The 24050-nt window shown below is 44.3% G+C and overlaps 1 protein-coding gene across 1 annotated transcript in view; it reads left to right on the top strand.

The window, feature by feature from the left end:
* Ten-a (Teneurin-a transmembrane protein) overlaps window positions 1–24050 on the top strand; it is a 475834-nt gene that overhangs the window by 288817 nt on the left and 162967 nt on the right. The window contains 7 exon segments of the mRNA XM_080281215.1: window positions 228–411; window positions 4360–4489; window positions 10432–10626; window positions 16073–16282; window positions 21444–21549; window positions 22530–22606; window positions 23039–23185. Coding sequence (XP_080137341.1) covers window positions 228–411; window positions 4360–4489; window positions 10432–10626; window positions 16073–16282; window positions 21444–21549; window positions 22530–22606; window positions 23039–23185 — 1049 coding nt within the window.

Below are 24050 nucleotides of genomic sequence, written 5' to 3'. Positions count from 1 at the left end.
TTTATCATTCTTGTCTTCCTCTTCACAAATTTTAGACAGTTTCTTCCGCTTCAGGATCCACCAACCCCAGCCCAAGGACACAGCACTAACGAAGGCGATGGCTATAACGAAGACCGCTAAAAAATTAATAGTTTAAAAATGGAAGCAATTATTACATTTTAACCACTTATCCTCCTCGTCATTAAATTGAAACAACTTTTTCCCCTACAGGATCCATCCACCCACAGCACAAACGAAGGCGATGGCTACGAGGACGAGATGATAGTGTACGAGGAACCCCTGGCCCTGCCTTCCACATCCAGGGGACGTAGATCCATATTCGACAGGGGCGTGAACGTGAGTCTTGTGGAATACCTGGATACCGGGATGTGGTACCTGGCCCTCTACAATGACGGCATCAGCTGGAGTCAGGTGAGTGAAGGGGGAAAGGAGGAGGTGGAGGAAGATGGGAAGGAGAGGGGGAAGCGGGAAAGAAGGAGGGAGGGAGAAAGGGGAGAAGAGGGATATAGAGGAAGATGGGAAAGAGAGAGGAAAGTGGGAAGGAAGGAGGGAGGTGGACGGGAAAGGGGATAGGTTTGAATCTGGTGAGGGAGAGGTGAAAGGAGGAGGGGGAGTGGGGAATGGAGGAAGGGGAAAGAGAGAGGGAAAGGGAAGGAATGAGGGGGAGTGGGGAATGGAGGAAGGGGAAAGAGAGAGGGAAAGGGAAGGAATGAGGGGGAGTGGGGAATGGAGGAAGGGGAAAGAGAGAGGGAAAGGGAAGGAATGAGGGGGAGGGAGAGGCGAAAAGATAGGATGAGGGGTAAAGAGTTGTGGGAATGGAAAGAAAGGAGGGGGATAGAAAGGGGTACAGCGTATGAGGGGTAGAGTATGGGTCAGTACAAGAGGAAAATGATAATGGAGATAGGAAGGATAGGGTGTGAGGGACGAATTACAGGAAGTGACGTAGATATGGGTTGGGTTGATGGGTGAAGATAGGGGTGCAAAGGGGCAAGTTTTGGTTTGTGTGTGAGAGAGCGAGCGAGCGAGCGCGCCATACATCACCCGAAAGTCAGACAGGTGGGAAGGGGTGATGTACAAGTGATAGGAGAGAGAGAGAGAGAGAGAGTTAGGATGAGGGAGGGAGAAGGGGGAAAAACAGAGGAGAGTGAATAGAATCAACGAGATGGGGGTAGTAGGGTGAGGGAGGGAGAGGGGGAAAAACAGATGTGATAGTCTGGTACATGGATGAAGAGAAACTATAAGAGGTTCATGGTAGGATAAAAAATAGACGTGGGGGTTATAAGAGGGGATAGGATGCGACAGTTGAGGGGAGCAAGGTAGGGGGAAAAGGTGAAACAGAGGAGAAGGATGAGAGAAATGAAAGGAGACGACGTTGGGAGAGGGAGAGGGGGGAAAGCAGAAGGAGGGAGATGAGGGGGAGACAGTAGGGGAAGAGGGTGATTGAGTTTGGACACAGGAGAAGGGGAGAGAAACAAAGGAGGGGAGGTGGGAGGGGGAGAGAAGAAAGAGGGGGTAGTGGAGGGGTGTAGGATGATGGGATATGAGGCAAACACATTAATTAAACACGGGTCAGCCCCTGCCACTCTTCAGTCACTCACCCTGAATTATGGCGCATACCGTCGAGAGAGAGAGAGAGAGAGAGGCAACTGCAGTAGAAGGGAAGAGGGGAGGGGAGTTAGGGAGAAGGGGAGGGAATTTGAATTTGTATTTGACGTTAGTGGGGAAGGGGAGAAGGAGAGGGAGAGGGTGTTGCATCCGGGTGTAGATGGGAAGGGGGGAAAGGAGAAGGTGGGAGGGAGAAGAGAGGCGGATGCGGGGAGAAGAGGGAGGGGGAGGGGGGAGTTGTATCTGGCTGTAGTATGGAGAGGGGGAGGTAGGAGGGCAGACTAATCCGGGTGTTGTGTATTTTCGTTATTGTATATTTGGATTGCAGAAATGTTTATCCTTGATAGTATTTGGATGCTAATGTTAACAGGGTGATCTAGTTTTGTCAGAATCTGTTTGCCAAGGTTATAAATTTATTCAATATTCTCTTGCTGACGTTAATACGATTATTTTTACTAGTATTTATTTGTATTATTGCTAAGGGTACGGATTTACTTTTTTTTTTTTTACTCGTTTTAATGCAGATCATTACTAGGATGTCAGCAGTAGTAAGGTTTGCTTATAATTCTGAAGGTACGAAAGTGTTTATTAATATTTGTATCGTTAGGTAAAATAAAGCTCATTTAATATTAATGTCCTGAGATTACAAAATGCCCATGTTCATTAACTTTGTATCCTCAGGTGAAAAGATTAAAAAAAAAAATAATGTTACTTTTCCTACCTGCTCCTTTCAACATCTTTCCTTCCTCCTTTCTCCATCTTCTTTCTTTTCGCTCTTCTTATCCCATCTTGTTTGTCTTCACCTTCTTCTCTCGCTCTTCTTCCTCTTGATTCTTTCGTATCACACTGTTCCTCGTCATCCCTTCCTCTTTTCCTTCCTTTCTTCCTCTCTTCCGTACTTCCTGATTATTTTCTCCGCTTCTCACCCGTAATTTTTCCTTTTCATCTTCCATTTCTAATCCTTTGTTCCTCCTCTCATTCGTCCTTAATTCCCCACTTCCTCATTCCATCTTGATTCTTTCCTCCTAGCTTCTCTCGTTATATTTTCCTGTCCTCTCTTTTTTCCTTTATTCCTGTATTCCCCACTTCCTTATTTCTTTCTTTCTCATATTATTTCCAGTCAGTCATTTTCTTTTCCTCCCACTCTTTCATCTTTCTCCGTTACCACCTCTTAGGTCTTGTCCGTCACTTTTCTCCCTGCTTTCCTTTCCTTTTCATTCCCCCGTCTTCCATCTTCCTCGTCTTTCTTTATTCATCTTCCTCTCTCACCTCCTCCTCCATTCCTCTCTTCCTATTTCTTCCTTCTTTCTTCCTATTTCTTCTTCCTTTTTTCACTCATCTTTTTATTTTCTTACATCCTCTTTCGTTTACTCCTCTCCATCTCTCTCCACCACTTCCTCTTTTCCTTCTCCTCCTTCCAGCTCCTCATCCCTATTCCTCCTCTTTATTCTTCATCTCATTCTTTCCTCGCGCCCTTTTTCCTCTACTGTCTTTCCTGTACTCTCCACTTTCTTTCTCCTTATTCCTTCATCTTCCTTTTCACATTTTCCACCTCGGCCTCCATCCTCCTTCATTTCTTCCTTATGTTGCTCCAGATTCATCTTCACTTCCTCCTCCTCCTCCTCCTCATTTCTTCCCTCCCATTTATTTTTTTCCTCCGCCCTCTTCCTCCGTCTTCGAGCGTGTTGGTGACGTTATTATGGAATTATTCATGTAATAAGAAGGGGAAGGGGGAAGAGTGCAAGGGGACGGGGAAGTAGGGATGGGGAAAGGGAATGGAATAAGGAGTGAAAGTGGGGGAGAGGGAAAGGTAGGGAGTGGGGGATAGGGAATAGGGGAAGGGGATGGGAAAGGAAAGGAATGGTGGAGATTGAGGCAAAGGGAGGAAGATGGAGAGTGAGAAAAATATGGGAGGGGGAGAAGAAGGGGAAGGGACAGGGACAGAATGATGGGATTGAGGGAGAAAAAAGGACCAGGGGAAATAGAGTGAGAGGAATAGAGGGAAAGAGGAATTGACGAGAGAAGGATAAGGTAGGAAGGGAAAGGGGAGAGAAAAGGGTGGGAGGGGGTAGAGAGGGAAGGAAGAATGAGGGGGAAGGGGGAGAGGAAGGGAGGGGAGAGGAGGGGTTCTAGACAGCCTCCACCACCACATTAAAACTTTACAAACTCATGATGTCTCCCTTCCCCCCGCCTCCGCCCCCACCCCCCCTCATCATCTCTCTCTCTCTCTCTCTCTCTCTCTGCCCTTCTCCTCCCTATCCCCCCCCCACCCTTGATTCCTTTCCTCCCTTCTCTTCCCACATCCCTTTGTTTCTGCTTCCTCCTCTCGTCTTTGTCTCTGCTCCCCTCCCTTGTCCTGTGCCCCCTCTTTCGTCTCTCCCCTTGCCCTTATTCTCCTGCCTTCACCCCCCACCATCTCTCTCTCTCTCTCTCTCTCTCTCTCTCTCTCATATCTAACCTAACCTAGCCTAGACTAACTAAACTAACAATCACCATGCTTATAATAACCCAGTCGAAACCACAGCATACCATGCCATACCATTCCCCAAATAACCCAGTCGAAACCACGCCTCGCCCTATCAGATCCATCCAACCCAAACCAAACTAAACAGAATTAAACTAAACATACCCTACCTGACCAAACCTAGCCTTACCCGTGCTGCTCCCGTATCCATCTGTAACTTAATGTATGTACCCCACCAGGTTGAGTTGTAGCCTACCTGTAACTTATTTCTGAACCCTCCTTTTCACCAGGTTGAATTGTACCTGGGTGAGGAGCCTGACCTACAATCGCCGTGCCCTAATGACTGCAGTGGCCACGGATCCTGCGCACTGGGACGATGCAAGTGTCTGCCCAGTTGGATTGGCGAGGACTGCTCCAAAAGTGAGTTGGATTCCCATTTTGTATTCCCCATTCCCCTTTTAAGGAGTTGTATTGTTGGAATCTTTCTTTTTATTTTTCCATGGGAGTTATGTTCTGAGTTTTCGTCATTTGATGCAAGTGCTGTCCAGTTCAGTCAGCGGAAACTGCCCCAAGAGTGAGTTGAATTCTCGTTTTGTATTCCCCTTTCCATTTTGTGAGTTGTATTCTTTCTTTTGTTATTGTTTTCCAAGAGCTGCATTCTGAGATTTCTGCTTTTGCTTTTGTTAGTTATATTCTTGTTTTCAGCTTTAGATTTTCGTTTTTTTTTTAGTCATGTTCCCTCTTTCCGTTTTTTTCGTTTTATGTTGTTTACCGAGAGTAAGTTTTTGTTTTAAGTGCTTGTGTTTACTGTGATGTAACTCTGGTCGACGGAAGCTCACGATCTGAATCTAATTGGTGGCTGTATTAGAGAGTGTGAGAGAGAGAGAGAGAGAGAGAGCTAACGGAATGACAAATTATGAGACAAATAGACTGGAGAAAGTAGGTAATTTATATGAACTGCCTTTTATGTATGTATGTATATATATATATATATATATATATATATATATAATTTACAGTATATACTGTAGAGACAGACAGGCAGACAGAGCCACAAGAAAGCACCCCAGGTACCACTAAGGGTTGAGAGAAGTTAAGGGAGCCTCATTGTTGTCCAGTTTAGGTCCCTTCAGTACCTTGAAGAGAGAGAGAGAGAGGAACAAACAAAACAAGACGGAAGTAGTATGCAGACTGCCTGGACGGAAATATACAAACGAAGAGTTATTGAAAGAGAGAGAGAGGGGAATGGGGGAGGATATGATAGACAAAAAAGGGAAGGGAGGACAGGGTGGATTTATTAGAGGAACAAAGGTAAAGGAAAAAGGGATGGCAGAAAAAAAAAAAAAGTTTCCTCCCTGACCTGTGGCCTATGCTGTCCCTTGAGTGGCATAGAGAGAGGCGAGGTGGGACCGCCATGCCTGGGAATGAGACCAAGACAATACCACTCGCTGATCTGAATGTGGAGGAGAGAGGCAGGTAGGCAGGGAAGGAGGGAGGCAGAGATGGAGGGAAGGAGGGAGGGAGAGATAGAGGGAAGGAGGAAATGGAATGAGACCTAGACAACAACAGCGACATTACCACTCCCTGATCTGAATATGGAGGGAGGGAAGCAGGTAGGCGGAGAAGGAGGAAAGGGAGAGGCTCGTAGGTAGGAGAGAGAGAGAGAGAGATTTACCACTACACAAGATGCCTTATATATACCCCTTCTCAGTATCGAGTAAAGAAAGAACACATATTCTTAAAGAAAGGTTGTGTTAAACTCTGCGGAAGCTGTACACCAGATTTCAGTTACACAGCCGGCAGAAAATTGCGAGGAAAATGAGCTGTCAAAAACATCCACGCTGTTATGCTGATAAGGTGCACCCCCCTTCTCCCTCCAGGTTCTCTCTCTCTCTCTCTCTCTCTCTCTACGTATGTATGCATATAAATAATCTATCTCTGGATCTATCTATCTGTCTGTCTGTATACAGTATTTACATATATAACGCATATCTCTACCTCTCCTTCCATCTGAACTTGCTGCTTCCTTTCTCCAAACTTTCATCTTTCCTTCTCCTCCCCTCCCTTTGTCTCTCCCTCTCATTCTCCCAGCCTCCCTCCCTCCGTCGTCATCTCTCCTTCCCTCCCTTCCTCTCCTTTCTTCCAGCCTCCCTCTCTTCCTCGCCCCTCTCCTCCCGCCCTCCCTCCGTCCTTGCCGCTTTCACCTCATTCCATCATATTTCTTGCTTTTATTGCCTCATCTCCTTTGACTCACTTCTCAGCGTCCCGCAAATATCCTCCTCCATCTTTACTTATTTTTATTATTTTTACGTGTTTCAGAGTTTAATATATATTTTTTCTCCCCATGTTTTGCCTGAAACTCCCAATAACTTTAATGTTTTTTTACATCATTTGATTACAGTATTATTATTATTTTTATCTCCATCTCTGTGAGTTTAGTAAAAAATATCACCATGTTTTCAAACCTTTTCAAAATATTTTCTGCATGTGTTTTTTATACTTTTATTAATCATATTTCATAATTTCTTAAACATATATCTTCCTTGCTCATGACGTTTTTTCGATTCCCTCTTCCTATGATGCTGTATTTATAGTTTGATTTCCCTTTTTTCGTTTGTAATTTTTCCTTTTCTTGTCCCTGTGTTTGTCCATATTTTCATCATCTTATTTTTCTCCTTGTTTTTTTTTCCTCCATCTTTCTTCGTATTCCTAGTTATTTTTCTTTTTTTCATTTTTTTCATTTTTTCATTTTTTTTTTTCCTCACTTATAGGTCAGTTTTCCTCACTTCTTCAAAGTCTCCTCATTTTCTTTGTTTTTCGCCTCAGTTCTTCCACCATTCTTTTCCTCTTCCCCCTCGTCTTTTTTCCCGTGGCCTGCCCCTTATTTTCTGATGACACATCACCTCACCTCTTTGGGTACGCCTGCCTACTTGTTCCCCTCACCTTTTTCCCCCTTGCTCTTTCCCCTCACCTCTCCCTATCCTCCACATTTCTCCCTTTCCCCTTCCCATTCACCTCTCGCCACCCCTTCCCCTCCCCCACTTTCGTTCCACCTCAGTCTTTCTCTCCATCTCTCCCCACATTTTCTAAAGTCCTTCCTTCCCCCCCCCTTTTTTTTTTTTTTTTAGTCTACTATATTTCCTGCGTCTTGTTTTGTTTTTCTCAGTTTTTTCGTTTTTTCAGCTTTTCGCTTTTATATAATGCTTCATTTTGAAGGGGAACATTTGGATTTTTTTCTTTGCCTTCAGTGTTCTACCTTTTACTTAGAATGTCAAGTAGTAATAGTAGTTGTTGTAATTCAAGGTTCATCTAAAACGTAAACCCAGTGGGCTACAGGCTGAGATTGCCCTCTTTCAGTCCACCATCCTCTTTTCAGGGAATAGGGAGTGAGTTAAAGGACGTTTGTATAACCGGGCAGTGGAACCGTATGGTTATATCTGTGCCATCATGTGAAGGCGTCCCTTTCCAGCACCTTGGTGTGTGAAAATGCTGAGTTGGGTGGATAAGTGTGTGTGTGTGTGTGTGTGTGTGTGTGTGTGTGTGTGTGTGTGTGTGTGTGAGTAGGGTGCGTGAAGGTGTGTGTGGTGAGGGTAAGTGTGAGCGAGTAAACAGTGTGGCTTTCATCACTCACACCGCCCGCCTGTTTGCAGTCACACGGGTGTAAACTGCTGGCAAACACATACACGCATTACTGGGAATAAGTACACACAGTCTCCCGCACACACGCTCATGCTCATAACCACTCACACACAGGCGCACACGGGTAGAGCCTACTTAAGTATATATATATATATATATATATATATATATATATATATATATATATATATATATATATATATATAATACGATATACACATAATGTGTGTGTATACTTAAACAAACATACGCGTGCAGAAAAAATGCTCATACAAGCACATACGTATACAGAGAGAGAGAGAGAGCAGAACCTGTAAAATGCCAAAATCCCCACACAATCCCACAACAGTTTTTCTTGCCGCCTCCTACGTGACTGTGTTCTAGCCTCTCTGATTTTGCCACCCCGAGAAGGCAGACGCCACACTATACATACATACAGTAAATACACCCAGCCCATATAGCCAGTGGAAAACTTATGCATGTTGAGGGAAACATTGTACATCATGTATACGTGCATGCATTTATACATACAGAAATACATACCCACATTCCAGTTATCCCGCCCATCCAGTCAGTAGAGTACTTGTGCATGTTAAAGGAAACATACAAAACGTACATTCATGTATATATGCATACATATTTACACACACACACACACTCGCGCACGCGCGCGCACTTTCAGTAACCTAGAAATAAGTGAATACCAGACAGGTGGACAAGTATATCTCTTTATCTATCGGCTTTTGGCATGCAACTCGTTAGATCAATTAACTTCCTAATGAGGCACTTCTGGCCGTCAAAACAAGCTATATTTGCAACCCTTGGGGCACAAACACCGATGCTTCAGATGGCTGCTTGTAGGTCGCTCAATTAGGCTTGGAAAATCTCGCAGCACCTCTTCCTTGGCGATTAATTTTGTATATTTTCGAGCCCCAGTGACGCAAACATCGATTCTCTAGTTGGCTGCTTGTAGATCGCTGTTAGGTTTAGGATATGACTTAACACCTCTTCCCTAGCGATTTATTTTATATCCCCCCCTTTTTTTTTTTTTTAGTCTGATGACAGACATGTGTGGTGTATTTAGCAGCGTTCCAATCCTTGAGAGACCGTAACACCAAATCCTGTGTGAATTTTTCTGCTTGTCTCATCATTTTCGTACGTGTAGATGATTATGGAAAAGGAGGAGGAGGAGGCAGAAGAGAGGTAAGAAGATAAAGAAGTAGAGGAGAAGGAGGGAGGAGGAGGAATAGCAACCAAGGAGTCGGTGCTCACTCTGGCGACCACTCAAGCCGTGTTAATGGTCTGACGCGAACCCGGGACCACTGTAATGAGAGTCCTTTTGAGGGAGAACTTACATAGGCAGCACTACACACACACACACACACACACACACACACACACACACACACACACACACACACACACACACACACACACACACACACACACACACACACACACACACACACACACACACACACACACACACACACACACACACACACACACACACACACACACACACACACACACACACACACACACACACACACACACACACACACACACACACACACACACACACACACACACACACACACACACACACACACACACACACACACACACACACACACACACACACACACAGTCTCTCTCTCTCTCTCTCTCTCTCTCACACACACACACACACACACAGTCTCTCTCTCTCTCTCTCTCTCTCTCTCTCTCTCTCTCTCTCTCTCTCTCTCTCACACACACACACACACACACACACACACACACACACAGTTTCTCTCTCTCTCTCTCTCTCACTCTCTCTCAGTTTTCTAGGGATTTGGTTTTCCTTTATGACCCAAAAGTCTCGGAATTCTTAGATGGCGATGATAAGGCTGTGTGTGTGTGTGTGTGTGTGTGTGTACCCCAGCTCTGGTGCCTGCGTCTGTATTTGCTAGCCTTATCATATTTTTCAGGGGATACTTTTTTTTTTTTTTTTTTTTTTTTCCCCCCTACTACCCGAGGGCTTGGTTTCCGCTCTTGCCATACTAATGCAACACTGCACCCACAGCTACTGAAGGGGAGGGGGGATCAAAGGGGGAAGGGAGAGGGGGAATGGGAGATGAAGGGACGGAGGAAAAGGAGGAAGATGAGGAAAGTCGGGGTGGTGCGAGAAAGAAAAGTCATGAAAATGGAACGGGAGGGAAGGGGAGAGGGTGAGAGAGAGGAAGGGAATAGGGGAGAGTTAAAAGCAGTGGAAGGAAAAGAAAATAGAATGAGAAAGGAAGGAATGGAAGGAGAACAGGGAGTGGAACTGGAGAGAGAGAGAGAGAGAGAGAGAGACCCATGGTGCACACTCTTATCCTCCTCGCTTTGCCATTTTCACACGATCTGATTTTTGCTTGTCTCGTATTTTTCTGTTTATTTTCTGTTTTCGTTTTTTCTTATCCTAATCTCCAAATTCGGAATCGATATGATGTCGCGCAGATTTTTACCCTGCCGAAACGCTGGGACTTTTTCTGCAGTTGCGAACTCTGCATTTTGTGTGTGTGTGTGTGTGTGTGTGTGTGTGTGTGTGTGTTTCAATTTTATATACACGTACCGTATTTTGAAACGTTGATGCCCAGTTGTGGCCATATTGGAGAGGTGATTGGGTCAGTAACCAAGGAGACTCAGTGTCAACCGTATTTCTTCACAAACTAAATTATCTCCGTCTCTTTCCCCAGGTGTGTGTCCAGTCCTGTGCAGCAACCACGGTACATACGGCGGCGGACTGTGTCACTGTGAGGTTGGGTGGAAGGGCCGTGAGTGTGACATCCCAGACTCTGACTGTGAGGTGCCGGACTGTGGCGGTCACGGGTCCTGTGTGGCGGGACGATGTGTGTGTCAGCCAGGGTGGAAGGGCGACCATTGTCAGACAGGTATGTCCACGCTGTATGGTTTTTATGAAAATTATATTGTTTCCTTTACTAAATAGAAGGTACTTGACGGACCTCCCTTCGCTCACTCGTTCAGTCACCTTGCAATGATCCACAGCGGGGTTCAATACATCACTTAGGAAAATACCCACACACCATCCTTTGAGAACACTAGGCAATAAAGTGTGGAGTGAAAGGTATTTGCATCGGATAGGACATAGCACTGATAATAGCACTAATGACGTCCTAATTAACGATATACTTTTATTGTAATTAGCATCTCGTGGAATTCTGTTATTCCTGAGCGGATTGGTGTAATGCCCCTTTTGATAGTGGGGAATAAGTTTAACCGTGGAATATTTATGGATTTTGTAGAACTGCCATTGTTTATGTTGATAAGGGGAAGAATGAATTTTTATGATTTCTCTCTCTCTCTCTCTCTCTCTCTCTCTCTCCGTTATTGTCTTCAGTCTTCCCTCTGCTCTATTCGTCTTCATTCATTATTCCTTCCTTAGCCTTTCATTCTTTCTTCTTTCATTCCCCTTTCCTCTCCTCCCTTTCCCTCTCCCTTCTTCCTTTTCTTTCATTCCCCTTTTCTCTCCTCCCTTTCCCTGTCCCTTCTTCCTCTCCATTCATTCCCCTTTTCTCTCCTTTCTTTCCCTCTCCCTTCTTGCCCTCATCTTCCCCCCATATCTGTTCATTCTGTTTCATCTTATCCACTTCATTTTGCATTTCATTTCTTTTTTATCTTTATCAGTTTCTCCTTCATTTCGTTGCCTTCCCTCTCATTCTTCTTCCTTTTTCCATATGCAAAATCAGTACCATATCCTTCTCCCATCTCTCCGAAATTTCATCGCTCTCTTACCCTGTCTCATTCTCTTATCTTCTCACACTCCTTCCTTCATCCTCTCTCCCATCACCGCGATCTTCTTCCCAATTCCTTCCATTCGTAGTGTTTCTTCCATTTTTTTCTTGTTCATTTCCGCCTGTCCCAGCTTGTTCCATTTCCCCCCGAATTTCCTTCCTTTCTACATTCACTCTTTCATTCTTCCAACTTCCCTTCTTCCTCCTCCTCTTTCATTCCCTTCTCCATTGATCTCCATTCTCCCTCTCCACCTTTCTCCATTCTCCTTCTCCACCTTTCTCCATTCGCCCTCTCACCTTTCTCCATTCGCCCTCTTCACCTTTCTCCATCCTCCCTCTCCACCTTTCTCCATCCTCCCTCTCCACCATTCTCCATCCTCCCTCTCCACCATTCTCCATCCCCCCTCTCCACCATTCTCCATCCCCCCTCTTCACCATTCTCCATCCTCCCTCTTCACCTTTCTCCATCCTCCCTCTCCACCTTTCTCCATCCTCCCTCTCCACCTTTCTCCATCCTCCCTCTCCACCATTCTCCATCCTCCCTCACCACCATTCTCCATCCTCCCTCTCCACCTTTCTCCATTCTCCCTCTCCACCTTTCTCCATCCTCCCTCTCCACCTTTCTCCATCCTCCCTCTCCACCATTCTCCATCCTCCCTCTCCACCATTCTCCATCCCCCCTCTCCACCTTTCTCCATCCTCCCTCTCCACCTTTCTCCATTCTCCCTCTTCACTATTCTCCATCTTCCCTCTCCACCTTTCTCTATTCTCCCTCTCCACCTTTCTCCATTCTCCCTCGTACTTCTTTTTCCTTCCTCCCTCTTCCTCCTCCATTCTCCAGTATCCCTTTCTCCTTCATTCTCCATTCTCCCTCTTCTCTCTCCATTCTCCCTTCCTTCTTCTCCATTCACCCGCTTTCAATTTCATTCTCCATTCCCTCTCCCTGCTTCAGTCTCCCATCTCCCTCACCTTCATTCTCCATTCTCCCATCTTCGCCTTCCCCTCATCCCAAAACGCAATGCGATTACGTCTGGCCCAGTTAACCTGCTCGTAACTGCACGCAAACGCACGCAAATGCACGCAAGAGCAACACTTACTTCAGGTTATGTGGCCCTCTCTCTCCTTGCTCCCTTGTCACTCTAACACGACGGAGAAGAGAGGAGGAAGATGAAAGAATAGATAGATAGATAGACAGACAGAGAGGGAGGGATGGAAAGACAAAGGTTTATGATAGAAACTGGAAGGAAATCTGAGATGATACGTGAGAGAAAGAATAGATTAGTTAGGAGAGAGAGAGAGAGAGAGAGAGAGAGAGAGAAAGAGACACACACACACACACACACACACACACACACACACACACACACACACACACACACACACAAAACGAGGCAATGAGTGTGGTACAGATTAAGACAGAGAAAAGTCAACATTGGAGGTATTGACTGGGAGAGGAGGGAAAGAGAGAGAGGAGCAGCCCAGTTAAGCACAATATTTGCCTTCCTCGTTTAAGACGTTTCAACAGACTTCTTTGTACCTCATTCCTGGTGTATTTGAGGAAGGATTGATTGATGGTGTGTGTGTGTAGTTCATCATTATTTTGTATTTTTTTCCCCACAACAGCACACATGGTCTTTATCATTTCTAACACCGAATGATTGAGTAAACTGAAATTTACGTTTTGTTTATCACCGTTTAACATTATTATTTTTGATTATTTATTTTTCTATTTTCAAGCACGATGCCATCATTTGGGGACTTTATCGTAACTAACACCGAATAAATATTTGAACTGAAATATAATCCTAAGTGAGTTCATTTTTCTGGTATTATGTTAACTCTTGAAATACGAATATGACTTGAAGGTTTTATTTAACGCCAACAGTAATATTCAGATATAAATGTAGTAAAGGACGTTAAGTGATATTTCCTTTGTGATTTGTTCGGGTTTAAAGTATTTTATTTGTTTTTTCTGTATAGCCTTTGAGATTAACTTTACAAACTTATTCCCTGGTCTTGTGTCCGATTTGTACTCATTAAAACTATGTGCTAATTATGTTTGTGTTTTTTAACCTGCAAAGACGCTGGATACGAGTCGGAAGAGTTAATGGCAGAAGGTTTGTTTTGTAGAGTAAATCCCTCAGTACATTTGAAAAGAAGAAATACAGTATATACGCCCTAGCTTTGTATTCAGGTGACTGCATACCCGTTGCTTATACAAAACTTTAGTTGATAAGTGTAGACCTTGTTCAGTATCTTAATGTACAGTACAGCTGGCAGCGTGAACCTGGGACAGTATTAATGTGTAGTTAAGGTTTAGCATTTGACACACTAGCCACCCTTGACAATCACATGCTTGTTGGTGGCACTGACATGAATGAACGGAAGTGTTAAATATCAGTTACAGTGACCAAGTAACTGTGATGCACGAATGTCTGATATTGTGGCTAGACCTCCGCTTCACACACTGTCCCAGGCTCATGCGTGGCCAACTGGACAAAATTACATACTGTTTAGACACCCGCTTAAGAGATAAGTATACCGGTATATAAATTATTTGTATGACTGCCTTTTCTTAATACCAAGTCTTTTTACTTAACTGGCATTTGTATATAAGCTACATTTCTAACCGTATAAACATTTCTCATTTACATAACTGCGTACTTTCTATTTATATCAGAGTTATTTTTTGAGGTATGTAGTTAAAGTTGATGATGTAGCTTTCAAGGCGTATTACGTACTGTACTACTTGGCCTGTAATTTGAGGAAGCTTTTAAAACTTTGTAGAAATATGAAGATTGTAGGTAGTGTTCTGAAGATGCATTTCGTGGGGTGTAAAGGATGATAATTGGTGTGTATTTCAGTGTTTGGGGAATCCCCCCCCCCCCCGTTCTCTCTCTCTCTCTCTCTCTCTCTCATACTTTCCCTTTTTTCCTTTTCCGCCTTCGCCTTAGAGGTTCCACAGAGGGCCAAAGGGTGCCAAATATTTACTAACCCCTTGAGACCCTGGCCTTGGGGAGTGCCAGTGCCATTCAGAGAGAGAGAGAGAGAGAGGGTGAGAGAGACGCGTTTGGAATGTTGACGATATATAAATGACAGAGTGGGACTGAAATGTTGGGATGATTGGTATACTCAATGTTTTAGTGTTTTCTGATGGAGAGGGAGCTAAACAGGTCACACAGACCTTGCATTTCATAAGACGTGTGTGTGTGTGTGTGTGTGTGTGTGTGTGTGTGTGTGTGTGTGTGTGTGCGTGCGTGCGTGCGCGCGACAATTCTGGCCATATTTTTCTTAGTACGTAGATTCTTTTTATTTTTGCTTTTCTTCTGGCTTTTTCCTGTCAAAAAAATGTTCCAAAATTTGTGTTGTTTCTTATAGTTTTTTCTTTTTCAAAAAGTTTGATCTCCACTTCCTTGTGCACAGAATTCTGTACAGCTTGGTGATTACTTGTACACCTCCCGCCTCACTCTTTCTCTCTTTCTTTTCTACCCCTCTCTCTGCGTTTCACTCAACCCTTCTCCCTCACTCACTGTCCCCCTTCCCCGTCTCTTTCTCTTTTACTTTCACTCACTCCCTTCATACCGTCCTCCTCCAAATCCCCTTTCTATCCTCTTACTAACTCACTCACACGCTCGCTCACCCATTCACTCACTCACTCACTCATTTCACATACTTTTCTCGTTCTTCTCCTTCACGGTAACTCTCCTTCCCGCTAATTGTTATACCATCACTCCCCAAGTATGACTTGCTGCTGCTCTCCCCAAACCCTTTTTCCCTCTTCGTCACTCAGTCATTAATTAATTCATCCATTTCACATGCATTTCTCCTCCTATTCCCTCACTTCCTTTAACTCTCCATCGCACCTTCACATACTAATTTTCCACCTCTCACCCATTCACTTCACATCCCTCTCGTCTTGCATTCTCTACCTTCTCCCACTCCATTCCTCTCACCTACTCATTTCTCACGTGCCCGACCCACTCCCCTACTGGATTGGCTGGCCTTGCTGTGTGAATGAAAGAGGAAGTGAAAGGTATACGTGCATATAAAAACGAGAGGGGAAGGAGAGGAAAGAGTTTATTCTCTGACGGGCCAGTGGTATACGAGAAAACTGTTGGTATATACGCCCTGTATGACCAGACGTGTGTGTGTGTGTGTGTTTGTGTGTGTGTGTGTGTCTTGCCTAGTTAAATTTTAATTGTATGCAGATTTTGAGCCAAGGTCGTGCTGTCCTGTCTCCATATGTACTTAAATTCATGTTCGTTTGTTGGTAGCTGTTAAACGCTTGGTCATCAATACTAGATCATGGTCAGTATCGTGAAAAAGTGACCCAATTCTCGCAGTTGGCCCAAACCCAACATACCCAGTCTAACAACCTTACATACCTGTCTTGCCCAATCTTACATTCACCTTTCCAATCTAACCAAACCTGACTGGAAGCGTTATACTAAATGTGGGAAAAAAGGGTCTCAATGGTGATGGTAACAGTTTTGGCCTGACCTGGACGTCCTAATCTAGCCTATTTTCCCTAGTGGACTGTGAGGACGTCTAACTTAACCTAACCTAGCATACTTATTTTCCCCAGTGGACTGTGTGGACCCCACGTGCGGTGGCCGGGGTTGGTGCGTGGACGGGGAGTGTGTGTGCCGTGCTGGGTGGACCGGTAACAACTGCTCCACTGTGGATCACCAGGTGTTCACTTGCCTCCCGGACTGTTCTGGTCACGGCCACTACGACCTCCACACCTCCGCCTGTGTCTGTGATACTTACTGGACTGGACAAGACTGCTCAGAAGGTAAGTTTTGGAGTATTTTTTCCTTTTTGGGGGGTGGAGTGGGGCGGGAAGCTTGGAGGAAAAAGGTCGGGGGTGAAGGTGTTTGTGTGCGTGTGTGTGCGCGCGCGCTCGATTATGTAGGTGGTTTTTAATTTATATAGAGATGAATGAAAAGTAAATGGATGAAGAAAAATGAGTAGACGTTAATACGATATACCTAATGCAATTCGAAATCAAACCAAAAAGATAATTAGGCAGATAGACGAGCAACAGGGAAAAAAAAAAATCTGTATATACGACGACAAATGTACCCAATTAAAATTCTCCCCCCAAAAGTCCAGAAACTAACAAGAGTCCTATTAATATTAAGCTCTTGGTAAAAAAAAAAAATACAGAAAAATGAAAAAGAAAAAACAAGTCAAAAAGGAAATATGCATGCGTGTTTTTATTGAAGTTTTCAGAGCAGCGAGGCGGTTTGGTAGGTAAAGAGGGAGGTTGGTAGGTAAGTTGGTGGGCAGGTTGGTAGGTAGGCAGGTAAAAAGGAACGTAGTGGGAGTGTGGATGAGATGATTGGTTGGTGGGTCGGTCGGTATATGATATAGAAGCAGGTAGGATTGTTAGGAAAAGAGGGAGGTTGGTAGGTAGGCAAGCAGGAATGGACTTAGGTAGGTGGATGAATAGGTATGTGGTTGAGATGATTGGTTGGTGGGTTGGTAGGGAGCTGGTCAGAGAAGCAGGTAGGATTGGTTGGAAATTGGGAAGTAGGTAGGTCGGTTGTTTGATTGATTGATTGGTAGGGAGGTACCTCCCCTTCCTTCCTTCCCCTCCCCTTCTTCTTTCCTTCCCCTCCCCTCCCCTTCTTCCTTCCTTCCCCTCCCCTCCCCTTCTTCCTTCCCCTCCCCTCCCCTCCCCTTCTTCCTGCCCCTCCCCTCCCCTCCCCTTCTTCTTCCTGCCCCTCCCCTCCCCTCCTCTCCTTCTTCCTGCCCCTCCCCTCCCCTCCTCTCCTTCTTCCTGCCCCTCCCCTCCCCTCCTCTCCTTCTTCCTGCCCCTCCCCTCTCCTTCTTCTTTCCCCTCTCCCTCCCAGCCTGGTATCCGACCTTTGATTAATATTCTCAAAATTGCGAAGTTCAAAGGTATGTCAATACTCTCTCTCTCTCTCTCTCCCCCCCCCACTTTCCCAGCCTCTCCACGGCCCTTATCGCCGCCCTGCCTCATATCCCCCAATACTCAGTACGGACGAGGCGACAACACCCACTTGATATCCGATCCAGGCCCTGCACACCCCGAGAGAGAGAGAGAGAGTACCTACCTACCCCTCCCCTGTGTGTGTGTGTGTGTGTGTGTGTGTGTGTGTGTGTGTGTTCCGTTCTGTTTTTCCTGCAGATCATTCCCGTTTCATATACAAAACCCATTCCGTTCCACGTTCCTCTGTTCCGTTCCGTCGTTCCGCGTGTCTGCCTTCGTTTGGACTGGAATGCGGGTAATTTTCTCTTTTCGTCTCCGGAGCTGTTTACATGCGGGCCGGCTGTCTCGCTACCTTGTTTACTGTTTGCACTTTAGTTAATGTTTTTCTTTAATTTTTGGAGCATTTTCTTTGTCCATTTTCTGTTGTTTACGCTTAATTTGGTCTTTATTTTTGGGGTGTATTTTTTTTTTTTTTTTTTTTTCAGGAATTTGGTCTTTTTTGCGGTATTTTCCCCTTTTTTTTATAAGTATTGTTGAGTAATTTGGTTTCATCTTTTGCTTTCGTTTATTTTTACAGACGGTCCCTTTTTCATTGTATTTTATTTTTTACCCACGGTCTGTGATACTACGCTGGGTGGTAGAAGTACCAGGAATAGAATGTAAAGTAAGAGAAAGATGGCAGAGAGAGGAGGGGGGGGAGGGAGAGGAAGTATCTGGAATAAATGCAAAGAATGTCATTGGATGGGACAAAATTTCTTAATCGCTTCGGTTTCTACTCTCTTTTATTCAGTTACACTATCCATCTGTTTTCCTGGCTGTTTATTTGCACGTGAATACTTTCTCCTGTTTGCTTCCTCCCCCTGTTACTTGCCTCCGTTACCCTGTTTTTTTTCTCTCCCGTTTGCCTCGCCCTTTGATTGTTACTCTGCCCTTCTGTTTCCCTCCCCGTTTATTGTCCCCGTTTGTTTCCTCTCTACTGTTGTTTGCCTCCGTTACCCCGTTGTCTCCCTCCCTTTGCCTCTGTCGCCCTTTCATTGTTACTCTACCATCTGTTTTCCTCCCCGTTTATGACCCTGTTTACTTTCTCCTGTTTGCTTCCCCTTCCCTGTTGTGTGCCTCTGTTAGCCTGTTGTTTCCCTCCCTCTGCCTCTGTCGCCCCGTGAAAGTTGCTATAATCAAAAGTTTGCATATTAAAAAGTTTGTTCCTCGTTGACCAAGCGCTCTGTTCACTGTTTTCTCTCTCTCTCTCTCTCTCTCTCACCGCGTTCTTTCACTTTCCGTGTCTTACCAAACACTTGTCTTTCAACCATCTTCCTCCTCCTCTCTCTCTCTCTCTCTCTCTCTCTCTCTCTCTCTCTCATTTTCAGCGATATAAAAGTTTTCCCCCATTTTCTATTGTTCGCTGGGTGACTCAAGGAAGTTGCAAGGCTCGACTTTCAATTTTCTTTTAGTTTATATTTTTGGCTGGATGGAGTTTGCAATGGTCTCAGTTTGTGTGTATGAGAGAGAGAGAGAGAGAGAGAGAGAGAGAGAGAGAGAGAGAGAGAGAGAGAGACATTTTGCTAATAAGATAGAAATGCAGTATTTTTGTATTGTCTTTCGTTTCGTCCACCTCTGTTTGGTATCCACTTTATATTTTAGGTAGGAGAAAGTATAAACCAATACAGAGATGTAATTATTATTATTATTATTATTATTATCATTATTATTGCTGCTGCGTCTTTATATGCAGAAATAATCGCCAAAAAAGAGATGGTACAGTATTTCCTGAAGCATCTTAAAATACTACCGTAATACTTTCATTGTAAACTCGTCTGCAGTTATTAGGAACGAAAGAGCTTCTGTCTGAGTGTGAAGGTAAACACGGCTGAATATTGCAGTAGCCAGAGGGGGGGAGGGGGTTACTGCGCTGCTGGTCAGAAAAGTTACAGCTTGATTGTGCGTTTGAGTGACAAGGTGTAAACAGGTAAATGTTGTGTGTGTGTGTGTGTGTGTGTGTGTGTGTGTGTGTGTGTGTGTGTGTGTGTGTGGAGTTGTGCTGTGATTGTCTTTAACTTGCAGAGAGAAGGTAATGGACGGTGAGTGCCTGAGGATGATGTGACTTGTATCTGTCTTTTCATTCCATCTTTATCAGGTTATGTCTGTCTATATCGGTCCGTCTGTCTGTCCGTCTCAGTACATGTCTCAATATCCGTCCATTTGTTTATCATGTCAGTCTGTCTGTCTGCCTGTTTTCCTGTGTATATTTGTGTATGTGTATTTATAAAATGTAGAAAGTAAAAGGAAGGAAAGGGAAAGTAGAATGAAAGTGAAGAAATAAAAGAGGAAAAAATAAAAGTAAAATTGAAAGCAGGAGGAAAAAAAGAATGGGAAAAGGTAAAGTGAAAACAGGAAAAAATAAGACGAAAAAGGAACGAAAGTGAAAACAAGAAAGTACAAGAAAGGAAAATCAGCTGTTGAAAAAAGAGTTAAAATAAAGTGGTGAAGAGAGAACATAAGATGGAGAAAACAGGAGAGAGAGAGAGAGAGAGAGAGAGGCGTAGCAAGATCATCCGGCAGAAGAACTTTAGAGTGGGAGTGAAACTTTGGCTGGAAAAACACGCTCCCCTCTCCTCTCGTCTCTCTCTCTCTCTCTCTCTCTCCCTCTCTCTCCCTCTCCCTCTCCCTCCCTCCCTCCCTCCCTCCCTCCCTCCCTCCCTCCCTCCCTCCCTCCCTCCTCCTCCTCCTCCTCCTCCTCCTCCTCCTCCTCCTCCTCCTCCTCCTCCTCCTCCTCCTCCTCCTCCTCCTCAAGACTGTTTTCACTAAAGTTTTCCTCATTATATCAACTTCTTATTAATTCTTTCGAACAAGGACCATCTTTCGTCCCCACCCCTCTATCTATTATTCTATCTATCTGCATTGTTGTATCTATCGTCGTTTTATCTGTTCGTTTCATATCTTTTTTCTCCTCCTGAATGCCTGTCGGTTATATATTTTCGTTTATCTGTCAGTATGTATCGTTATTTTATCATTATCTGTGTTATTATCATTGGGTCTATCGCCGTTCATTATGTCTACATTTTTCAGTTTATCGTCAGCGAGGTCCACGATAATCAGCGTTTTTTCCAAGGTTCCATTTTAGACTTCCTTTGCTCTCTCTCTCTCTCTCTCTCTCTGTCTACTATTTCCTTTAATTTCCTTTCTGCCTTCCTCCCTCCTCTTTTTCCTCCTTAATCATCTATCCGTCCTTCCCATTTTCTCTTCTCTACTCCTCTCTCTTTTCGTCTCTTCCCCCTCTCTCCTCACCTCACCCAGCCATCCTCTCCCCTCTTCCTCTTTCGTATCTCATCTCTTCCTTCCCTCTTTGTCTCTTCTTCCCTCCCTCTCTCAATCCCCCCTTTATTTTTTTCCTCAGACTCTCCTTGCCTCTCCCACTTTTTGTTTTTTTCCTCCCCCTCAGACTCTCCCCCCCCCCCCCCTTCCTCTTCCCTCCTCTCTCCTCCCTCCAGCCAGGCGTTTTGTTGGAGGGCCATCCGACTCTGTTTGTTGTCCTTCTCGAAAAACTGGAGTGAGCCTCGAGATGCAGGGGGTCACTTGGCCCTCCTTCAGGTTGTTGAGGCCCTTAGCAAGACTCGCTTTGGTGAGAGAGAGAGAGAGAGAGAGAGAGAGAGAGAGAGAGAGACCTTAGCGCCCTGGAAGAAAATGCAGCATAGGTTGTCCTGCAGTGGTTAATGTACACCTCTGTACTTGTGTGAACTTTTATTAAGTGAACTGCATACAGAATAAAAACAAATAAAAAGGAAAACAAAAGCAAAAGAGAAAAAAGTTAGAATACTAGGAATAGTGCACTCAGTTCTTCCCATACAGCTGAAACTTAGTCTACTGGGTTATGCGTGCTTGGCGAGTGCAACATGGTTTAAATCTCAAAGTTAACCACTGAAGTCTTCTCTCTACACCAAATGCACTCAATTCCGCTTTCTCCACTCTCCAAACTAACGCACTCAATTTTCCCCTACAGCTCAGTGCAGCCTGGATTGCGTGCATGGTCAGTGTGACAAGGGGGGTTGCGTTTGCGAGGCAGGGTGGACGGGACCCAGGTGTGACCAGAGGGCCTGTGACTCAAGGTAAGCCTTCCATAAACTACAGACCTACGGTGGTTGTGTATAGAATTATTTGTATAAGATTATTTATATTCTTAGCTTGATTGATACATTTCCTTTCCTGTTTTCGTAAGTCCACCCCCTCCTCTCTGCTCATTCCTCCCTCCGTTACACATTCGTCTCCCTTCCTCTGCCCTACCTCCACCTGTCTCCCTCCTCTTCCTTCTCCTTCTCCCATCCTCTCCTTTTACTCTGACTTGGCCAAAAATTGCCATCCCCATCGTGATTGCTGAGTTGTGAAAATAAGTCATCTTTAATATTGGTCACGAAGGAATGCTTTGGAATGGATATAGAGTCGTGGTCTCCTCCGATGACCTGCGTGAAATAAACTGCAAAAGGACGAAATTCTGGGCCAGGTTAAGGTAAATGGAGTATTGATCCTGTACAGTGCTTTCATTCTTGTCTTGACTTCTACAGCTACAAGCCAAATAACATCTACATTGAAGTAAATACCAGTAATAAAGTAGGAAACTGTGACCAAATAGATTTTTTTTTTAATCACTTCAGTTGAAAGTTCCGTTTAGTACTGCTTATTTTGGTAGTATTTTCAGCTTCATTCCTACAGCTTCCATACACTTTATAACCGAAATAGAATGGATAGTAAGAAAATGAAAGCTTAAAGTTATTTACAGTAATTTAATATCAGGGACACTCTTTAGGGAAGGTGAATCCGGTGATGTGTATACACTATTCTTGCTACTTCCGGACGATTATATTTAGCTGTGGAAAGACTTTTACAATGGGGGGGAGATAGGTATAGCCATCATCAACCCCTTCATTAAAAGTATGCTGTCCTAAGCTGAATATATCGTATGGTAAGAGCAAGAGTTAACCAAAAACAAGGTGATAGCGATTTGTGGAGATTTAAATTGAAAAAATACAGCTAAACAAATATTTCGTATTTTTATTTATCTACTTATGTATTTATTTGTTTCTCTTAACAGGTGTTCACTTCATGGGCAGTGTCACAACGGTACTTGCGTTTGTGTACAAGGCTGGAATGGCAGGCACTGTACTATCCGTGAGTATCTACGTGTGTGTGTGTGTGTGTGTGTGTGTGTGTGTGTGTGAGTATTGATTTTGGTTGTTTTTTCAGAGCATAGTGCTGATAAGTCATGAAATGTGATGTCATGAAAATCAGGTCTTGAAGTGTATTGTTGCTTTTAAACGAAATTCGCTGTTTACTGATGCTTCAGATAGACAAATTTGTTTAGCACTTAATCGTTCACCCAGCCACTAACACGGCCTGTCCCTCTCACTCTCTTCCCTGAACACGTAGGTCATTCATTGCTTAAACCTCTCGAGATTCAGGTATTCAGGTCTTGTTACGAGTATATGGTGGGTGGTGGAGGGACGTAAACATAATTTTTAAATGACACCAAATCGCCTTCAATCCCCCCCCCACACACACACACACGCCCATCTCACTAACACACTTTCTGTCCCGGTCCAGCTGGGTGCGTGAACGGGTGCTCCGGTCACGGGATGTGTACCACGGTGGCCCGACAGTACCAGTGCCAGTGCTCGCAAGGATGGACCGGGCCTGACTGCTCGGTTCAGCTGGAGACGAGGTGTAATGACGAGCTTGATAACGATGGAGGTGAGTACTGTAGGTTTTGGTTTTCTCCTCTCCCTTTTCCCTACGTTATTTATCAGTCTCTCTATCTGTACTTCATTTTCTCTCTCTATCTATCATCTGTTAATAGCTTGACAGGAAGAGATTAGGATTTATGATTTTTTTCTTTACATTGTTGGATGTGGGTTTATTTGTAATTTTTTTTTCTGCCTTAGTCGATCCTTTTGTGTTGGTGTATAATACAGGTATTAGAGGTGATTGAGCGCCTTTTTTTTTTTTTTTTTTTTTTTTTTCTTCCAAGGAGGTAAGTGCTTTAGTATACCATTATTGCCATTATTATTTGTGTTAATTATTTTTAAAACTTATTTTTATTGCTGTTACTAGAATTATTATCACTGGAGACGAGTGTTTTAGTTTCATATACCATACATGAATATGTTGTATATATGTATGACAAATGAAAGTTACAGTATTTATGTATTCTTTTTATTATGACATGGAAGAATTTTAGTATCCAATTTCGTTACGTTTAGAGAGGTAAGTATAGAGTGGTAGCAGAGCTGACTGCTGAGTAAAAATCGCGAGGTCGGTTCCAACATAGGCAGTGGCATATTAGGAGAGAGAGAGGGAGAGATACGCTTCAAATTTTCTTTCCTTCTTTGTTTTCTTAAGTTCACCCCCTCCTCCCTGCTCTCCCTCCCTCCCTCACCCACTCCCTTCTCTCTCCCTCCCTCCCTCACCCACTCCCTTCTCCCTCCCTCCCTCCCTCACCCACTCCCTTCTCCCTCCCTCTCCTTACCTCCACCACCCGTTTCCCTCCCCACTCCTCTGTCCCACTTCCTCTCTCTCCCTCTCCTTTCTCTCTCCTTCCACCCCCTCCCCCCCTCTT

Source organism: Coenobita brevimanus, chromosome 88 (assembly GCF_032717465.1).
Source record: "Coenobita brevimanus isolate Jiangsu-jjx chromosome 88, ASM3271746v2, whole genome shotgun sequence".
NCBI lineage: Eukaryota > Metazoa > Arthropoda > Malacostraca > Decapoda > Coenobitidae > Coenobita > Coenobita brevimanus.
This window is presented reverse-complemented; position numbering and strand designations above follow the sequence as displayed.